The sequence below is a fragment of the Pantherophis guttatus genome, chromosome 9 (assembly GCF_059756535.1).
Source record: "Pantherophis guttatus breed Tessera chromosome 9, ASM5975653v1, whole genome shotgun sequence".
Lineage (NCBI taxonomy): Eukaryota > Metazoa > Chordata > Lepidosauria > Squamata > Colubridae > Pantherophis > Pantherophis guttatus.
Window position 1 is genome coordinate 770,725 of NC_142071.1, and position 16,835 is coordinate 787,559.

The window sequence follows — 16,835 nt, forward strand, 5'->3', positions numbered from 1 at the left end:
TTATTGTGGAACAATAAACTTTATTTAATATCTAAAGAGCAATATAGAAGGTTGATTTGCAGAAGTAATAGTGTCTTTTTAAAAAGTCTGCTTTCCTCAAGTGAGACTCAAGCAAGAAGGAAACATTTTGGGTGAATTAATTTCCTTAACAGAATCCTTCTGTTGGAAATCTGTTTATCAGGCTTCCAGTTCCTTTCTTCTTCCAAAAAGGCAACTAAATGATGAGGTGGCAACTGTAGAACTGGATGCAACTAGAAAGCGTTCTATCTAAACAACAAAAGTGTAATTTACTGCAAGGATCAATTCCACAGATTATCTTTTCTTGCCAAGTACTTTTTCATGATTAAGGGATCCAATAGTGTTGCTTGTCTGTTTGATTTCTATATTGTTGCAGTGAGCCATGAGGATTTAGTTCTTGAAAAGAGGGTCTTTGATATCCTTGGAACTGTTCCTGGGAGAATAGCCTATTGCTGGGCCTGGCATTATGACCTGATCTCTGATGCATGATGTTGGCTGCAGGGGGATGTTGTGGATTGTAAGCTTGGTTCCCTTCGCTGTAACAGGTGATGAGATTCTGGTTCCAAATTTGAGAATGTTTCCTTAAATAAAAAGCGTCAGATTTCAGGGCAGAACAACTGATCATGAAGAACTTGTGCTGCTAACCCCACAATTTAAGCTTTTGAACTTAAAGGATGAACCCCCTGCTGTTTAAACTTTAAAGCAGTTTAAAATGTTGGTAATAATGATTGGTAAATAAAGCCAAGGCTCTATTAAGGCTTGAGAGAATTTTGGTTACAGGGTAATCTCCACTCCACCCACAAATATTGCAGATTCATCTCAAAGGCAGTTCTTTTCATACACCTATACTTTTATTCAGGGAAGCAGCAACAATTAAAAGTACAGCAACTCTTGCTGTAATTTGCATATTAATGTAACAGAGCCAGTTTGGTCCAGTGGTTAAGGTGATGGATTAGGAGCCAAGTTCTAGTCCTGCCTTAAGCATGGGGGGGCTGGCTGATGACTGGGCGGCCACTGTCTGCCCACTCCAGGAAGAAAATACTGACAAGCCACTTCAAACAAGGTCCTATTCCTATAGCAGTGATGGCTAACCTTTTCCAGACCAAGTGCCCAAAGCACAAGTGCGTGAATGTGTGTGGCCGAACCCCAAAAATGCAATGCGTGTGGCCTCTGCACAACCCTCCCACATGCACACGCCCCCCCGCACATGCGCGGCAAAAACCCGAGGACCAGCTGGCCGGTCCTCGCGCATGCGCAGAACTGAACTGGGGCAACAGCTCGCGTGGCCACAGAGGGGGCGTTGTGTGACACATGTGCCATAGGTTCGCCATCACGGTCCTATAGTCACCGGGAGCCAGCTCTTCTTAATGGACAATAACACCACAGCATATACAAAAGTACAGTTGTTTTGTTGCACTTTATCACTTCCTGGAACTTGGTTAACCACCCAAACTAGGGAGCCTGTTGTGGGGCATTCTGACAGCCTGCTAGATAATAGCACTTAGCACTTAGACTTATATACCACTTCACACTGCTTTACAGCCCTCTTTAAGCGGTTTACAGAGTCAGCCTGTTGCCCCGACCCATTTTACCAACCTCGGAAGGATGGAAGGCTTAGTCAACCTTGAGCCAGTCAGGATCGAACTCCTGACAGCAAGCAGAGTCAGCCTGGGATATTGCAGCCTAACCACTGTGCCACCACAGTTCATGGATAAGTATAAAAGCCAGCATTTACTTTAAAATTAGTCCATGAAAACTTGGAACAGAATTTATTCCAGGAATCATACTTTCTCTCACACCTGAGCATTGTCAAAAAAAGGATATTGGAAACCCAAATCCTTACTCTACAAATAGTTATGCGAAATCAAGATAACAATGCAGCTTTAAATGACACAATTCATCAGGACAATTTATGACTGTCTATTGCGGTACAACATGACCGTCCCTGGAACAGGTGTCCTCTTCATCTAACACCAACCAGAGATACACGCTTTTATCTGCAGACGTTTCCATGAATCCTCTGCAATTTACCTTTTCTGGCTTCGCCCACCTCTCCTAAATGGAAAATTCCTGAAACAGAAAGAAGGCAAAAACTGTTGAGGCACAAATAACAGGAGCGTTCGTGGAAGGAAAGGCTTGCAGTGGCCAACCTGAGCCCATCCTTTCTTTTGTTTTCTCCCCTGGAAATTTAGGGCAATCTGGAGCACGCCTGGTTTCCACTGATAAGAGAAAAACACCCAGAATGTGGGTGTTGACTTTATAGCATAAACACTAAGTGATAAACGTTAAGATGGAATTTAGGAAAAACGTTTGGTAAACAGCTGCCCAGAGCCACCTCATAGGGGAGATGGACAGCCTAAAAATTTAATAATTAAATAAACTTAACTAATATCATCCTAGCCAAACATTTCAATGCAATCAAGTTCTTTTTACTAACTACAAAACAATGTTTGGCTAGGATGATATTAGTTAACATTAATTGGAGAGTGAGCTTAACTCTTGGTTAGTCATGTTTGTTGTTTCGTTTTAGTCCTGTGTTTCTGTGTTTCTATATTTCGTTCCCTATATTGCTTTTCAATCATTATTGTGTGTTCATTTTATTGTAAATATTTAAGATTATTTTATAACAATAATTAAATAAACTTATATAACAAGAGCCTCCATGGGAACAGAGGGAAGATAGCATCCCTTTATCGGTGATCTATACCAGTGTTTCTCAATCTTGGCAACTTTTAAGATCTGTGGACTTGAACACCCAGAATTCCTGAGTTGAAATCCACAAAAGTCCACGAGGTTTAAAAACACCGATTATACCATTTCCCAAAAGAATCCCCTCAGACTGAAACGAAATCTTGCAACATTTCAGTAAAAACAAAAATGAGCAGTAAACCATAGAATTTAAGAGCTCAAAAGATGGGGTTTAGATGCATTAAGCCATGATGTGGGCTCTTTGGTTCAGTGACCCCAGCTATTTGTAAACCATGGATGATGTTTGTATCAGGATCCAATCTGGGTCAGTCACCGGGACTAGAGGTTTAGTCTTCCAAACTCGTGCTGGGGCCCATCCTCGTGGAAAAAGAGCAGCTGTGGCTGTCTAGGATACTGGGACAAATTGAACTGGTTGCAATGGTTGATCCAAACAATGTCCATCTACGCACAGTATGAAGATGAAGACAACTATGATTTGTTCAATAAACCATGTTTATTATAACAATGCACCAGGAGACTTGAGTTCTAGTCCCACCTTAGGTACAAAGCTTGCTAGGTGACCTTGAGCCAGCCCCCTCACCTCCCCTAGGAAGAAGGCAACAGCAAACCATTTCCAATCATCTTGCCAAGAAAACGGCAATTCTCCCCAGTCCCTCGGGAGAAGAAATCAAGGTTTCTTCAGGAAGAGACAGCCGGAAGGGCTCCACACTGTTCTGGGGACTGGGGAGTGAAATTACTTGAGCACATGTCAACATCTACATTTATCCTAATCTTTCCTACTTTTATATCCAGAACCCCAGAAGGTTCTATTTTCACTTAAGGACATTGAATCCATGGCAAGAAAAGAAAAAAAAAACCTTGGTGCGTGTTTCCAGTTTTGTGGTCCACAGTCAGCAACTTCATAATCGGGACTTGGGGTATAATCAACAGGCCCTTTCCTCCAATCCCGTTGTGAAACATTCATATGATGATGGTTCCTTTAGAAAAAAGAGAAGGAAACCAGTTATTTAAAATGTTGCTTTCAGGGTCTGTCAACACCTCCTAGGTGGTGGGATGCCAGCCATAGTCTTTTGGCTTGCAGGGAGTCTCTGCTATAGCAGAGCTCTAGTTTGCCCAGAACAGGAAAAAAACACGGTGTAAAACTGGACTTTGGTTGCATTGCAGAAGTTATGCAAATTGTGCTCAAGCTGACAACATACGTGTACTTTGTACATATACAATGGTATGTTGTTGGCCAAATAATTTGCAGTGAGTGAGGGATACTTCGTATGTTGCTTATAGGATAATATGCAAGAACCAGCAACTATGGAAGATCATTTCGCAGGCAGGAATTCAATAGTACAAAATGCAAAAAAAGGTTGAAGTGCTGCATTTCAACAAGTCATTCTGGAAAAGAGACTCACCTTGTTCCAGATGTTTTCTGGAGAGCAGAAATGTAGTTCTTCCTCTCTATAGAATGCCCCCTGCATCTGTTGAATACTATGAAAGGGAAAAACAGCTTTGATGTTCAGTGTGCCCCACTATATGGACATTATTTCTACACAGCAGCACATCTGATTTTTAAAACTTAATTCCAGTGAATCTTGGAGATTCTCTATAAAATAAACTGCCCTATCCCCACAAGAAATTTTCTGACAGGGAGCCAGAGGGAGGGTACTAGCTTCTCGGGGAAATACCTATATTTGCAATGAGGAGATCAATATCGTTTTCCATGGAAACTAGATCAGAAAATAGTTGTCAATCAGAAAATAGTTTTGTGCAAAACATCTCATTTTGTCAATGGAACATTCTAGGTAACATCAGGACACTCCATACTTCACTTTCACCATGGCAGCCCCTACTGGAAAGTGCAGTGGAGTTTACTGTTCATCCAGTGTTAGCAATGCAATGCACACTTTGTGCAAAAGGAAAAATAAATCTTTAGAAAAAGCACTTTTATCAGTGCAATTCAAATTTCATGTATTTTTACAAGTATTTAAGTGGTAAAGAAAGTTATGGAATTCTTTAATTTTAAAATAGTTTAACCTGAAGCAGGCACAGAGATGCTTTCTTTCTAGATAATCTGATGAATTATAACCAATACTGTATATTTTGACTAATCAGAACTTTAAAATGTTTCTTTTTCCTTCATAACTTGTAAAATGTTTCTTTTTTCCCCCATAATAGTTTGTAAAATATGCCTTCAATTAATAGCTATTTTTTGATTATCGTATCCCATAATCCTACTATTTCAATAAAGCAGGGAACTAGAAATTAGCCTAATCCACAGTGCTCATTTGTTAGTGTTTAATGCTTTTTGTCTTTCTTTTTTTTGGCTGTGCAAACTGTTACCTTTGTTAGCTATCTGCTATCTTATCTATCCTACGGGTTAGTGTGGGCAATAAAGGTTGAACTTAAGAGCTCTCAATTAAGGGCACAATACTTACATTCTATTGCCATATTTGGATCCATTCCTTCAACATCAATAAGGTATCTTAACAATAAATAAAAAAGAAGAAAACTAACATAAGAAAAATTATAACACAGTGAACCTCATTCAGTAGACTTCAGTATAATAGACCATAAACAGAACAAATTCACTCTCAGATTTACATCATCTGCATGATGTAAATTTAAGGGGAAATTTGGTCTGCTGAAAACTGAGATCCAATAAAATAAGGCTTTATGCAGTTTATATCAGTTAATATTTGTGCAATGATGTAATTATACAAATGAGATAAATGAGCACAAACAGCATCATTTGTAGGACGTCATCCCTCATTACTCCATGGAAATGAGGTCTCATAACACTTGTTTAAAAATTGGTTCAGTTTTAAAAATACATTAATTGCATTACAATTGAATATTTACTGTGCATTAAAAACCAACAGAAACAGAGAATTAAACATATCACTTTTCTAAATAAAAAAACTTGTCATCTTCTTCTCCTATCCTTTCTTTAGTTGTTCATTTATAGTATTAAGACTAATGTTTCTAGCGGAATTATAATTAACTGAGCTACAATCCAGTTTAAATAACAATCTATCAACTGAAGATAGACATAAACTGACATTTCTGCAGCCGATATGAATTTTCAAATCAAACCAGCAGAGTCACCTGTTTCTTAGAAAAATTTACCTGCAAACAAGATAACCTGTTCGATTCAAGCCATGTGTACAGTGGACGCCAATAAGTTTGTCTGAGGAGATAGGAAATGCAAATAGTGTCTTTGTAAAAGCCCCACCACAGAGATAATTTTAATTTTTAGCTGCTTTTATACATGAACAAATCACAGAGCCGAGGTGGCGCAGTGGTTAGAGTGCAGTACTGCAGGCTACTTCAGCTGATTGCTAGCTGCAGTTTGGCAGTTCAAATCTTACCAGCTCAAGATTGACTCAGCCTTCCTTCCTTCCAAGGTGGGTAAAATGAGGTCCCAGATTGTTGGGGGCAAGAGGCTGACTCTGTAAGCTTCTTAGAGAGGGTTGTAAAAGCACTATGAAGTGCTATATAAGTCTAAGTGCTATTGCTATATCTGGTTTTTTCATGTACTGCAAGAGGCAGTCGTATTGATGGGCAGACTGCCTTGGGATGGTCCACAAACAGGTTTAGGGATAGAATTTGGGGGGTTTAATGTACAATTCTGTTACGAAATCAAAATGTTTGCACATCAAATCAGACTCACCATTATGCTGGTTCTCTTTGAGGAATTTTTTCACAGCGCTTTTGAATTTAGAAACTATAGCATTATTAGGTACTTCATGTCCAATTGTTAAAATTTTACAATATTGCAGGGTATCTGGTAGCTCCTAAAAGAAAATGTAAAGCATTTGAAATAATTGAAATGAATATCCGAACAGCCACTTAAGAAAAAATAAATCAGCTCAATAAAGCAGGCAAAAAAGGACAATGTGTTTTAATTATTATATTCAGGAAACCAACTTAAAAACCCCTTTTCTCAAAATTCCCTCTGTCGTCCCAAAGCAACGACTGTATTAAGAATTAAAGTCATATAACTGATCCCTGTTAAAGGAAACTCACCATTGGCTCATAGTAGCGTTTTGTGTATGTTAAATCAATGATCAAACCAAGTTCTTCTTTTTGCTCTTTGACTTGAGTGATGAGGTCCAAGGGAGAAAAACGCTCATCTGGGGCAAGTCTCCATTCAAAACTCTGGGAGAAAAAAAATATTCCACGTTGCTGCTAAATTGTCAAGATACTCTGATAGATATCAGAAGCCAAGCAGAAGCCAGCTGCATTTGCATAACCTTCTGTAATTTGAGTACAGACAGTTCTTAGTTAACCATAATTTGGAAGGGAATTCCATCATTAAGTGATAATTGTTATAAAGCAAATTCAACCTCTCTAATTATCCAATTTACCACTAAAGCAATGAAATCTGGATCACAGCCCAATGCCAATGAAAATAAATAAAAAAATTCTGCCCAAATGACTGTACAACTGAAGTTGAAATGTGTAATGGAATGTGCAAATTATGTTGGGGGAATAGAGGGCGGCAAGATATGCTACCTAGGAAATAATCAGACAAGTGAGAGGAGCCCCCCGCTCCCCCCCTGCCTGTGACAATGGTCAGGGAAAGAAACTTCGGAAGGACCCGCCTGAATGGATCAAGCAGCTAAAAGTGGAGGCGGAAAGTGCAAGACTCTGTTAATGTGACTTTACAATCAATAATGTAAAATTAGTTGATCAGATCCCGTTTCCTGTCTGGTTACCTGGGAGGTCTGCCAGAATGTCAAACATATAAATCTGACCTAGAGACAAGAAAAGGAGGCCTTGGACAGCCATCAAGTTTGAATAGCCAGTAAATATGAACAAAAACTGGCCTCCAAAATGTCTCCCTAATTAATATTGTCAATGTTCAGGCTGAAATTTACTCCATGGAACCCAAAGTATCTGTAGCACCCATCAATGTCCAGATAAATTTATTTACACTACTTTTATGGCACTTTAATCTACTTAACTCTGTAGCTAACAAATTCACTAATTTAAATTTGCTTTTAAAATATTACTTTCCCTTGGAAAGAAATCTACAAATTGCTGATATACTGCCAGGAAATCACCTGCCCCCAAATGACATTTTTATCTTAAAAAGGATAAAACTGAAAAGTTAAAGCGATTGAGTGACTACATTCTTCACCTTACTTACTTTCTTAAGAGGAACTTTAAAGGCAATAAAGCGGGTCCCAGACATTCTTTTTCCAAGAGGCAGATAATCAGTCCATCTAGAAAGGAAACTTCACAATGTGTTGCTTTTGCTTCAATGTGATTAGGACAGAGTTGCAGTGAGGAAGGATAACATAGAAGCTGACAACTCTTTTGAGGTACCGAATACATTTCAAACATAGGCACTTTTAGAAAACAGCTGTCAAACACTCATTTCAAACGAGAAATCAAACTAATAATGTTATTCCCTGAAATTATGTCTTACCACCCCAAATTATTTTTGTCTTTTTTTTTCCTGAGCAGGTAGACATATTTCCAAACGAAACATTCTGCTGCACCTGATTCATGAAAACCACCTCCAGTTGACGGATCTGTCTTGCCAAGTCAGCCCATCCAGCTCAGGAGGCCCCTCCGCTCACTGCTGCTGAATGGCTCGGTGCACTTAGCTGCAGCCTTGCCCTTCCCCTTGAAGGAAAGGAGGAGCTCATGAATCCTGCACAACACGAAGAGGAATGGTAGTGCTGAAGAATTGTTGAGAAACACCCCACGCCATGCCAGTGAGAGAACTGGGAAGCGTCTCCTGCCATCTGACATTTTCTCACCTACAGAAAGATGCCCATGCAGATTCTCCATTCACTTTAACTCTTAGCAGCACACTATGGACTGACAACAAGGGATCACAAGCAGTCATTATTTAGTAACCAAGATTGGGACCAGCGGCACTATGGCTAAGCAAAGTGGTCGCTAAGTGGGAAATCCATTCCCCCCCAGAATGCTCAGCACAATGCAGGGATAGCCAGGTTGGCAGCTCCAGCCTGCAACTGAAAAGGTTAATCAGGTTTTACCCCTCCTGTTTTTTTTTTTTTTTTAATTTGATTTATATGTCGCCCTTCTCCGGAGACTCAGGGCGGCTTACAATGCGCTAAGCAATATTTTATTTGCCTCTTAATCACTTTAATTCACCTTCCCTTTTTCCCCACTGTCCCACGCTTTGGAATGTGCTGAAATAGTTAGCAAGAAAGGAATTGTTTGTATTTACATTCACTGGAGAGGAAGTGAATGTGATGGCACAGCAGACTGATAGCATTGTGATTAACATTCAGCTGCCTGCAATTTACTGCTGGTTCGAATCTCGCCAAGGCTCAAGGTTGACTCAGCCTTCCATCCTTTCTAAGGTCGGTGAAATGAGGACCCAGATTGTGGGGGCAATAAGCTGACTTTGTATAAATATACAAAAGGACGAAGGCTATTGCTTAGCGCATTGTAAGCCGCCCTGAGTCTCCGGAGAAGGGCGGCATATAAATCCAATTTAAATATATATATATATTTAAGGGGCACCTAAGGGGGAATGCCCTGGGCTGTTTATGCAGGGCACCAGCACGTGGCTTTCCAAGGTTGGGAGACCCCTGGCCTAAAGGCGTCTTACAGGAGGATCCAATGTGGACCGAGCAGTTCCAGTTTGAAGCTTCCACTCCGACTGAAACTACTGAGGCAAAAGGAGGAGGAGGAGGCGGCACCGTCGCTAAGCGGAGCCGTCGATAAATCGGCCGCGGGGAAGAAATCAGGGTTAGGGTTAATGCCCGGGGAAGCTTCCCTCCTTCCCCCCCCCCGAACACCCGCCCGTCCCCATCGCTCACCTGTCGGGCAGGCCGTTCCGCCGCTTCCCCATGGGCCCCCTCGGGCCGCCGCCGCCCTCGCCCCGCCCGTCGCCGCCGCCGCCGCCTGGACGCTGTTGCCCGGGAGACCCGGCCTCCGCCGCTTCCGGCTTCCGGCCGTGGGCGGACCCAGAGCTTCCGGCGCGGCCCTGCCAACCGCCTGGGCGCAGGGGCGGCACCCGAGGGACTCCCACCGCCACGCCGCTCCCGCCCTGCGCAGCGCCACCTGCAGACGGGCCGAGGTAGCGCGCATGCGCCCAGCCGCCTTCGGCCTGCTCCTCCGGCCAGGACAGCCGTTCGGGCCCCCCCCGAAAGGGAAGGCCCAGCCTGCCGGCCCGCGCGCCCAACCTGCCTCCGGAGCCGAACGCCATCGCCGCCGCCGCCGCCGCCCTCGCCCTCCTCCTACTCGCGCCTGCGCAGACGCGCGAGGCCTGGCCGGGTCAGTCACGCCGTGGCGGCGTCGCCGCCCTGCTGCTCGGCTGAGGGAGCAGGTGAGAGTCGCTTCCGCCGGGGGGGGAGGGAGGGAGGGGGCGGCGTAGTCCTCGACGGGAGCTGTAGTCCGGGAGGGGCCTGCGGTCTGCACATGCTCAGGAGCGCCCACGCCCCCCTCCCCCTCCCCCACCTCACCTCACCTCACGTCGGTTGGGCCCCGCTGGGCCTCCCTGCGCCGCCCTTTCCTGCTCGCCTCACCCGGCGGGCGCAGATGGAGGGCGGCCCCGTGGAAGCTCTGGCGCCCTTCCTCGGCTCCTCGCTTTCCCGGGGGCCCCTGTGGCCGGAGGGGCCTGGCTGGTGGGGGGAGAGCGGGGGGGGGCTTTGCTGGCCGCTGCAGGGCTCCCCCTCCCCCTCCCCCCCATCATCCCCGCCAAAGAGGGCAGCCCGTGGGGGGGGGGAGCGGTTGGGGTTGCAGCCACCGAGGCATCTTTGGCCCCCGGAGGCTGCGAGGTCTGGGCCGGCCCAGAGGATGCTTCCTGCGCCTCCATCCCTCCATCCCTCCAGGTAGCCCACCTCTGACTCCTCCTGGGCCAGCAGCTCCTGCGGAGGCTTTGCCCAGCTTTGCCTGGAGCAGGAGGATCTGGTCCTCACCTGCACAGGTGTTGCCCAGGGAGGCGCCTTCAGAGACCTGGCGAGGGCTGCCTTTGACCCACTCAACCCACCTTCAGCAGCAGAAACTCTTTCACACCTGCTACCTTGGTTGCCCGGCTGCTCCTAGGGGCCATTTAAACGGGGCCGGTGTGTTGAATGCAGGACGTGATCTGTTGGAGCGGATTTGATTTACCTGGGAGAGGCTGGGCTGCATTGCGGCCTCAGTTCTCGGCTGTCCTAGAGGGCATTTGGGTTGCGATTCCCTCCGGTTGGATGAGAGTTCGTGCTATTTTTTTTTTAACATTTGTATCTTAGGATCTATTTCACTGAACATTTTATCTCGAAATTGCAACGGGTACTTCAGAATTGTAGCGGCCTGTGATTAATCAGTAAATGAATCCGGGCTGCAGAGAACGCAGCCCTGGTTTGCGTTTTTTCACGGGCTGCTTGTTCATTCGTTCGTTCTTCCTTTCCAGACAGGACGATGTGCAGCTTTGAGAGCAGGTTGTGTCATTGCTGAAACACAAAGACTGAAACATGTCTTATCGAGGGAATGAGCGTGATTTTCAAACCTCGGCACGGAGGATGGGGACCTCTCTGCTTTTTCAGCTGTCGGTCCACGAGCGGGAACTAGACTTGGTCTTTCTGGACCACAGCTATGCCAAGCCGTGGAGTGCCCACCCTGATGCCAGTAATGCTCGTCCCACACGCCTGCTGTTTGTCACTCCCAAGCGACATCAGGATAATAGCGCTGCGTGAGTTGTCTCTTTCTTTCTCTGCCTTCCGTGTTGAGCTGAACATCAATGGGGCCAACGTCATACATATTGGGCCCATGTTGTTTTGAGTACGATACGTATTGCCTGCGTGCTGATTTTCTTTAAGCTCATAAGCCATTAAAAAGGAACAGATGGTTACAAAATGCTCCTTATCTTGAAACTGCAATATCTCTTTTCCAGGGAGGCCGATGTTCCTATCGATGTAGAAACAGTGACACCAACACCCGTGCCCCTCTATGACAACCAGAAGGCCCGAACTGTGATGAATGAGTGTGAACGCCATGTGATTTTTGCCCGTACAGACACTGATACACCACCTCCACCTGAGGACTGGGAGGAGCATATGAACAGGTATAAAAATGAGTGGCAGGGGTCACGGAGGAAAGCCATTAGAAGTTCTGCTGATGTTGCCTCTGTCTTGATGGTGTTGTTTCTGATCCTGAGTATAATTTGGGGATATTATAATGTTAAGAGTTGTAAATTTATTTTGAATTTCAAAAGATGGCTTCTAGTCATCTCAGATTATACTTTGAACTATGCATCGTTCTAATCATGTTAATTGATGATTTGTTAATTGATGATTATATTTTATTATAATAATGATAATGTGTGATAAGTATAACTCTGCTCATCATATAAAATCATATTATACTGATAAGGTGTAGTTTGATGGGGTCCTTGGTGCTCACTGAGCATGCTTGCTTTTCTTGTTTTCATTACCCTAACTAGGTTACATGATCAGGGCTAGTAAGGAGTGCTAAGTCAATATATTCTGGTGCCTTGCCTGTCTGTGTTGGTGGGGGTGGTCTTTGGGATTCTTTGTTTGGGCTGTTTACTAATGGCTCTTCAGCAGTTTCTTGATTGTGGTGTTGTTTACTTGATTGTTCGTCTGATGTTAACCTTGGAGATCATCCATGCTGATCTGGGTGCTGATTGCTGGTGGAGAGGTGGTGAAGTCCTTTTGTTCCCTTTTGGGCAGGTTGATTGTCTCTTTTGCATAGTCAATAGATGATGTTAATGTCTATGGATCTATTGATGGCTGATTTATCAGAGTGCCAGGCTTTTAGAAATTCCCTGGCATTTTTGGATTTGGCCTGGTCCACAATGGTCACATTTTTCCAATTGAAACTGTGGTTAAATCTGTCCATATGTTGTGAATTTTTCATCATGTCTTCTGACAGCCAGCTGGTGTTCGTGGATGCGTTTTGCCAGTCTTCTACCTGTTTGTCCTACATGGTGGTTGTTGCAGTCCATACAGTGTACGCTGTAGATGACTCCTGTTTTTACTTCTGGGGTTGCTGGGTCTTTTGAAGGGCTTTGGTTGGCTTGTGTGCTACGTCGATTCCATGTGGTTGTAGGAATCTGTAGTTGTAGTTGTAGGTTAGAGAGAAGCATTATAGGAACACTGAGCACACATCTTAAAAGACTGTTGTTTGATGGGAAAAGTGGGAGGAAGAGACTAGAATTTTAATCCTGGAGCAAACATTTACAACAAGGAGACAGACCTCATGACTCTGGGACTGGCCTCTAATGAAAAAACTTGTCTAGCTATCATGGTTGGCGGTACACTGAATACGTGTATGGCCAATCTGGGGATATACTATAATAGCACTTAGCAATAGCACTTAGACTTATATGCTGCTTTCCAGCCCTCTCTCAGCAGTTTTACAGAGTCAGCCTGTTGCCCCCAACAATCTGGGTCTTCATCATGCCTCTCTCTAACCTGGGAATTGCTGGTTCCTGCCTTACCAGTTGCAGCTCTTACTGTGACTTCCATGGTAGAAGAAATATGGGGTGTTAATGTACTAAATGAATCAATACAACTTAATGCAGCTGGGCTACTCTGGAGAAAAATACTTTAAGCATACGACTAATATTTAAATGGAAAACACTTCATTGCCACGACATGTGGATGGCTATGGGCTTCCTCCGGGGTGGGGGCACCTGTGCACAAACCCCCACGTGCTGCAGCTTTAGGAACCAACATTTTGAGCTGCCCTTCCACTTGGTAGGCCCAGCCTGATCATCCAGTTGGGAAAGGGCAGCGGAGCCTTGCGGTCACTTCCTCAAGGTTCCAGCAATTGCCTCAAGGCAGTAGAGGTCAGGTTTAAATAAATTATCGTTCTCCACGTTTAGATGCGCAGCAAACCTTTGAAGGTGTAGGCTTGCTGTTTCCTTGTCTTTGCCTGCAAAAACAAGGGCAGAAGTAGATTTTCTGTTAGCCTGACACAAGCATGAGTTAGAAACTTCTGATGCAGTCCTGGGTTTTTTTTCAGGAGCCGGACTTTATAATGGAATCTTTCCTTTACAGATCTGGCTGGACAATGGCCCAAAACAAGCTGTTTAATAAGATCCTCAAAGCCTTGCAGTCTGACCGACTGGCCCGATTAGCTAACGAAGGGGTAAGACTCTCCTGCCTCTTGCTCCTTTCCCACCTGCTTTCCCCGCGTTCTGCACTTGCAGCTGCTCCATCAGCTGGTGCCGGAATACAAAGCGTCATCCCTATTTGGTTTAATCCCTACCTTCTATCCCCTTGAATCCGGATGCTTCTGTTTTACCACCAAGCTTGAAAAGAAGGGAAGAGCTGCGATACCATAACTTAGTGAGGATGTTTTTTCTTGGTTGCTTTTCACAAGGCTTGCAATGAGCCAGTGCTTCGAAGAATAGCGGTGGACAAATGTGCTCGGCGGGTCCGACAGGCTTTGGCAAGCATCAGTTGGGACGCCAAGCTGATCCAGTGGCTTCACTCCACTCTGGTAGAAACACTCAGTCTGCCAATGCTGGCTGCGTACCTGGATGCCCTGCAGACCCTCAAGGGAAAGGTGATGGGAGGGAAGTGCTTAGAATAGAAGCGAGGGGTGTTTTTTTCCCCAGGCCTTTGATTTCAGGGTCCCCAAAATAGGAAATCCTCTCGTTTTTGACAATAGAACCCAAAGTGCCGGTTCTGACATTGTACAGGTAGCCCTTGACTTCATGACCATAATCGAGCCCGAAATCTCTGTTGTTAAGTGAGACATTTGTTAACTGAGCTTGGCCCCACTTTACGACCTTTCTTGCCACCGCTGTTAAGTGAATCACTGCAGTTGATCAGTTAGTAACCTGGTTTGTTCAGTCAATCTGGATTTACCCCTTAACTTCGCTTGTCAGAAATTCGTAAAAGGGGATCACCTGGGACTCCGCAACGGTCATAAGCATTATTATTATTATTTTATTATTTTTTAAATTTTTATACCGCCCCCTCTCCGGAAGGACTCGGGGCGGTGAACAGCCAAAATTAAAAAAACATGCAATATAAACATTAAAATACTATAAACAAAATTAAATTTATCTTTGGCTTCCCCCAATTTAAAAACCCCTTACCCATAAAATTCACCAATTAAAAATTTTTTAACCCAGCCCGGCTTGCTGAAATAAAAAAGTCTTCAGAGCCCGGTGGAAGGTCCGGAGGTCCGGGATCAGTCGTATCCCTGGGGGTAGCTCAAGCATGAACCAAGCTTCTGAACTTGGATCACATGATCCTGGGGCTGCGGCAGAGGTCGTAAGCGTGGAAAAAAATGGTCATAAGTCACTTTTTTCAAAGCCATTGTAACTTTGAACAGTCACTAAATGAACCGTTGTAAATCGAGGACTACTTGTATTGCTTTATTTATTTTTTTTGCATTGTAAATGGAGGTGGAATGGATGGTTGAGCAGGAGACGCCAATGGGAGGGTGTGAAGTGTAAATGAAATACCCCAAAAGAAGGACTGAGGTCCTCACAAGAGCAGATGAAAAATGGGTTGAAATCTGTGTTCATTCCAAGAGAGGAGTTGGGTTTTTCTTGTTTTTTCATTTGGCGGAGCATAAGAAGGAGGTTTAAAAACAAGGAGAGGGTGATGAGTGCCAGCAAAGTCAACAGCCGATGGTTCAGGGAGGGTTCTGGGCTTCCACAGCCTGTATTGTTGCTGGGTTTCAGATTCCCTCCCTGATTGACCGGATGCTGTTATCTTCAACTGCCAAGACGGGGGCGGCCGGTGCCGAGGCCTTGTCCCTCTTGCTGAAGAGGCCCTGGGATCCAGCAATCGGCGTTCTTTCCCATAACAAACCAGTAAGTGCACAACAGGCCTTAAGGAAAGGAGGGCTATTAACACGGATATTAATAAACAACTAGTGACAATATGAACCATCCTGTCTAGACAAGGGCTCCCATGTAGTCAAGTATACAAACCAAACCAGAATCGGTTCCTTGTTATCCTTAAAAACAGAGACAGGTTAAAACAAGAACCTTCCACCAAAGCTTCTCTGGCAGCTTTACACCCCCTTTGGCCTGCCCTGTTTCTTTTGGGTCAGACTGATGGTCAGCAGAAGCCCAGGACTAGAACAGGGGTCTCCAACCAACCGAAGCTGGCTGAGGAACTCTGGGAGTTGAAGCCCACAAGTTTTAAAGTTGCCAAGGTTGGAGGCCCCCGGCCTAGAAGGCTCTCTTCTGCTTGTGTCCTTAATTGGTCAACAGAGGAGAGTTGATCTACAGGCAAAAGAGAGGCTGGGAAGAAAACTCTGCAAAGGTTAACGTGAATTGGGATTGAAGGAGGCTGCTATAGAGATGGGTGTCTGCGCCCACTCAGCCCAGGGTACAGCGGTTTCTCTTGATTCCACTGCTCGTAGAGCAAAGGCTTCCCCGCAGGACAGCAAGGTAAACCTGCTGGAAATTCAGTTTAATGCTTGAAAAAAGGTTTCCCCCAGCGAAACACAGGCTTAAAAATAGAATCCCTAGAGCAGTGTCTGAGCTGGAACAGCCCAAAGAACAGATTTCTGACCTGTTAGCCACGGGGTCCTTTGAATCTGTGCGGTTTTTTTTTTTCCCCCAGAGCAAGTTACCCGGTTCTCCCCTCATCCTTCTGGCATCATCAGGACCCTCCAATTCCATGTTCCCCACTTCTCGGCGGCATCGATTCTGGCAGTCACAACTCTCGTGTCTGGGAAAGGTTTGTACCATTTTGGAGCCCTGAAGTTGACTCTTCGGTTAGAGATAGACCTCCGTTGGCAAGGGTTGGTTGGGAGGGAGGGAAAGAAGGCAGCAGCCCCTGTGTTTGCAGGTGAGGCTGCAGGGCCACGTGCCTTCCCACCTCCTCCTCCCTTCCCAATTCATCTGCTCTCCAGAGGTGTGTCAAAGTGAAGCAAGAATCAGTCAGTCTGCCCTTTGCCTCCAGCAATGAAACAGCTCTGCCCAACCCTGCCTATTTTTGTTTCTGGATGCCCGTGCAGCTTTTCTCCTCCTTCCCTCTGGGGATGCTCTCGTTTTTCTTCCGCTCGGATGCGTTCCATCTTCCAGCCTGAGCTAATTTGCAGGAGACAGAGAGCATCAGAAACCCAGAGGCCAGAAACGGGCCTAGCAGGTGGCAGTTGTGGCCAGGATGACCGTGGCACAAATTCATCTCGGGTGTCAGTTTTTCTCA

The 16,835-nt window shown here is 44.9% G+C and overlaps 2 protein-coding genes across 5 annotated transcripts in view; one reads left to right on the plus strand and one right to left on the minus strand.

The window, feature by feature from the left end:
• On the minus strand, positions 1 to 9,913 carry DUSP11 (dual specificity phosphatase 11). The gene is made up of 10 exons (XM_034430729.3): positions 9,525 to 9,913; positions 7,871 to 7,946; positions 6,745 to 6,876; positions 6,389 to 6,512; positions 5,845 to 5,905; positions 5,154 to 5,200; positions 4,131 to 4,206; positions 3,585 to 3,704; positions 2,050 to 2,088; positions 1 to 599 (listed from the first exon to the last, which is right to left on the minus strand). Exons 1-10 carry the CDS (start codon positions 9,911 to 9,913, stop codon positions 344 to 346), a joined length of 1,320 nt encoding a protein of 439 aa, XP_034286620.2. The 3' UTR covers positions 1 to 343.
• KANSL3 (KAT8 regulatory NSL complex subunit 3) overlaps positions 9,645 to 16,835 on the plus strand; it is a 19,927-nt gene continuing 12,736 nt past the window's right edge. The window contains exons 1-7 of one of the 4 annotated variants that reach the window (XM_034430719.3): positions 9,645 to 10,033; positions 11,102 to 11,380; positions 11,582 to 11,752; positions 13,713 to 13,803; positions 14,038 to 14,223; positions 15,356 to 15,487; positions 16,248 to 16,364. In XM_034430719.3, coding sequence (XP_034286610.2) covers positions 11,163 to 11,380; positions 11,582 to 11,752; positions 13,713 to 13,803; positions 14,038 to 14,223; positions 15,356 to 15,487; positions 16,248 to 16,364 — 915 coding nt within the window. In that variant the 5' untranslated portion in view covers positions 9,645 to 10,033; positions 11,102 to 11,162. Of the gene's footprint in view, positions 10,034 to 10,060; positions 10,539 to 11,101; positions 11,381 to 11,581; positions 11,753 to 13,712; positions 13,804 to 14,037; positions 14,224 to 15,355; positions 15,488 to 16,247; positions 16,365 to 16,835 lie in introns of those variants that run through there. The other 3 variants (XM_034430720.3, XM_087875747.1, XM_060683326.2) reach the window with 3 other exon arrangements.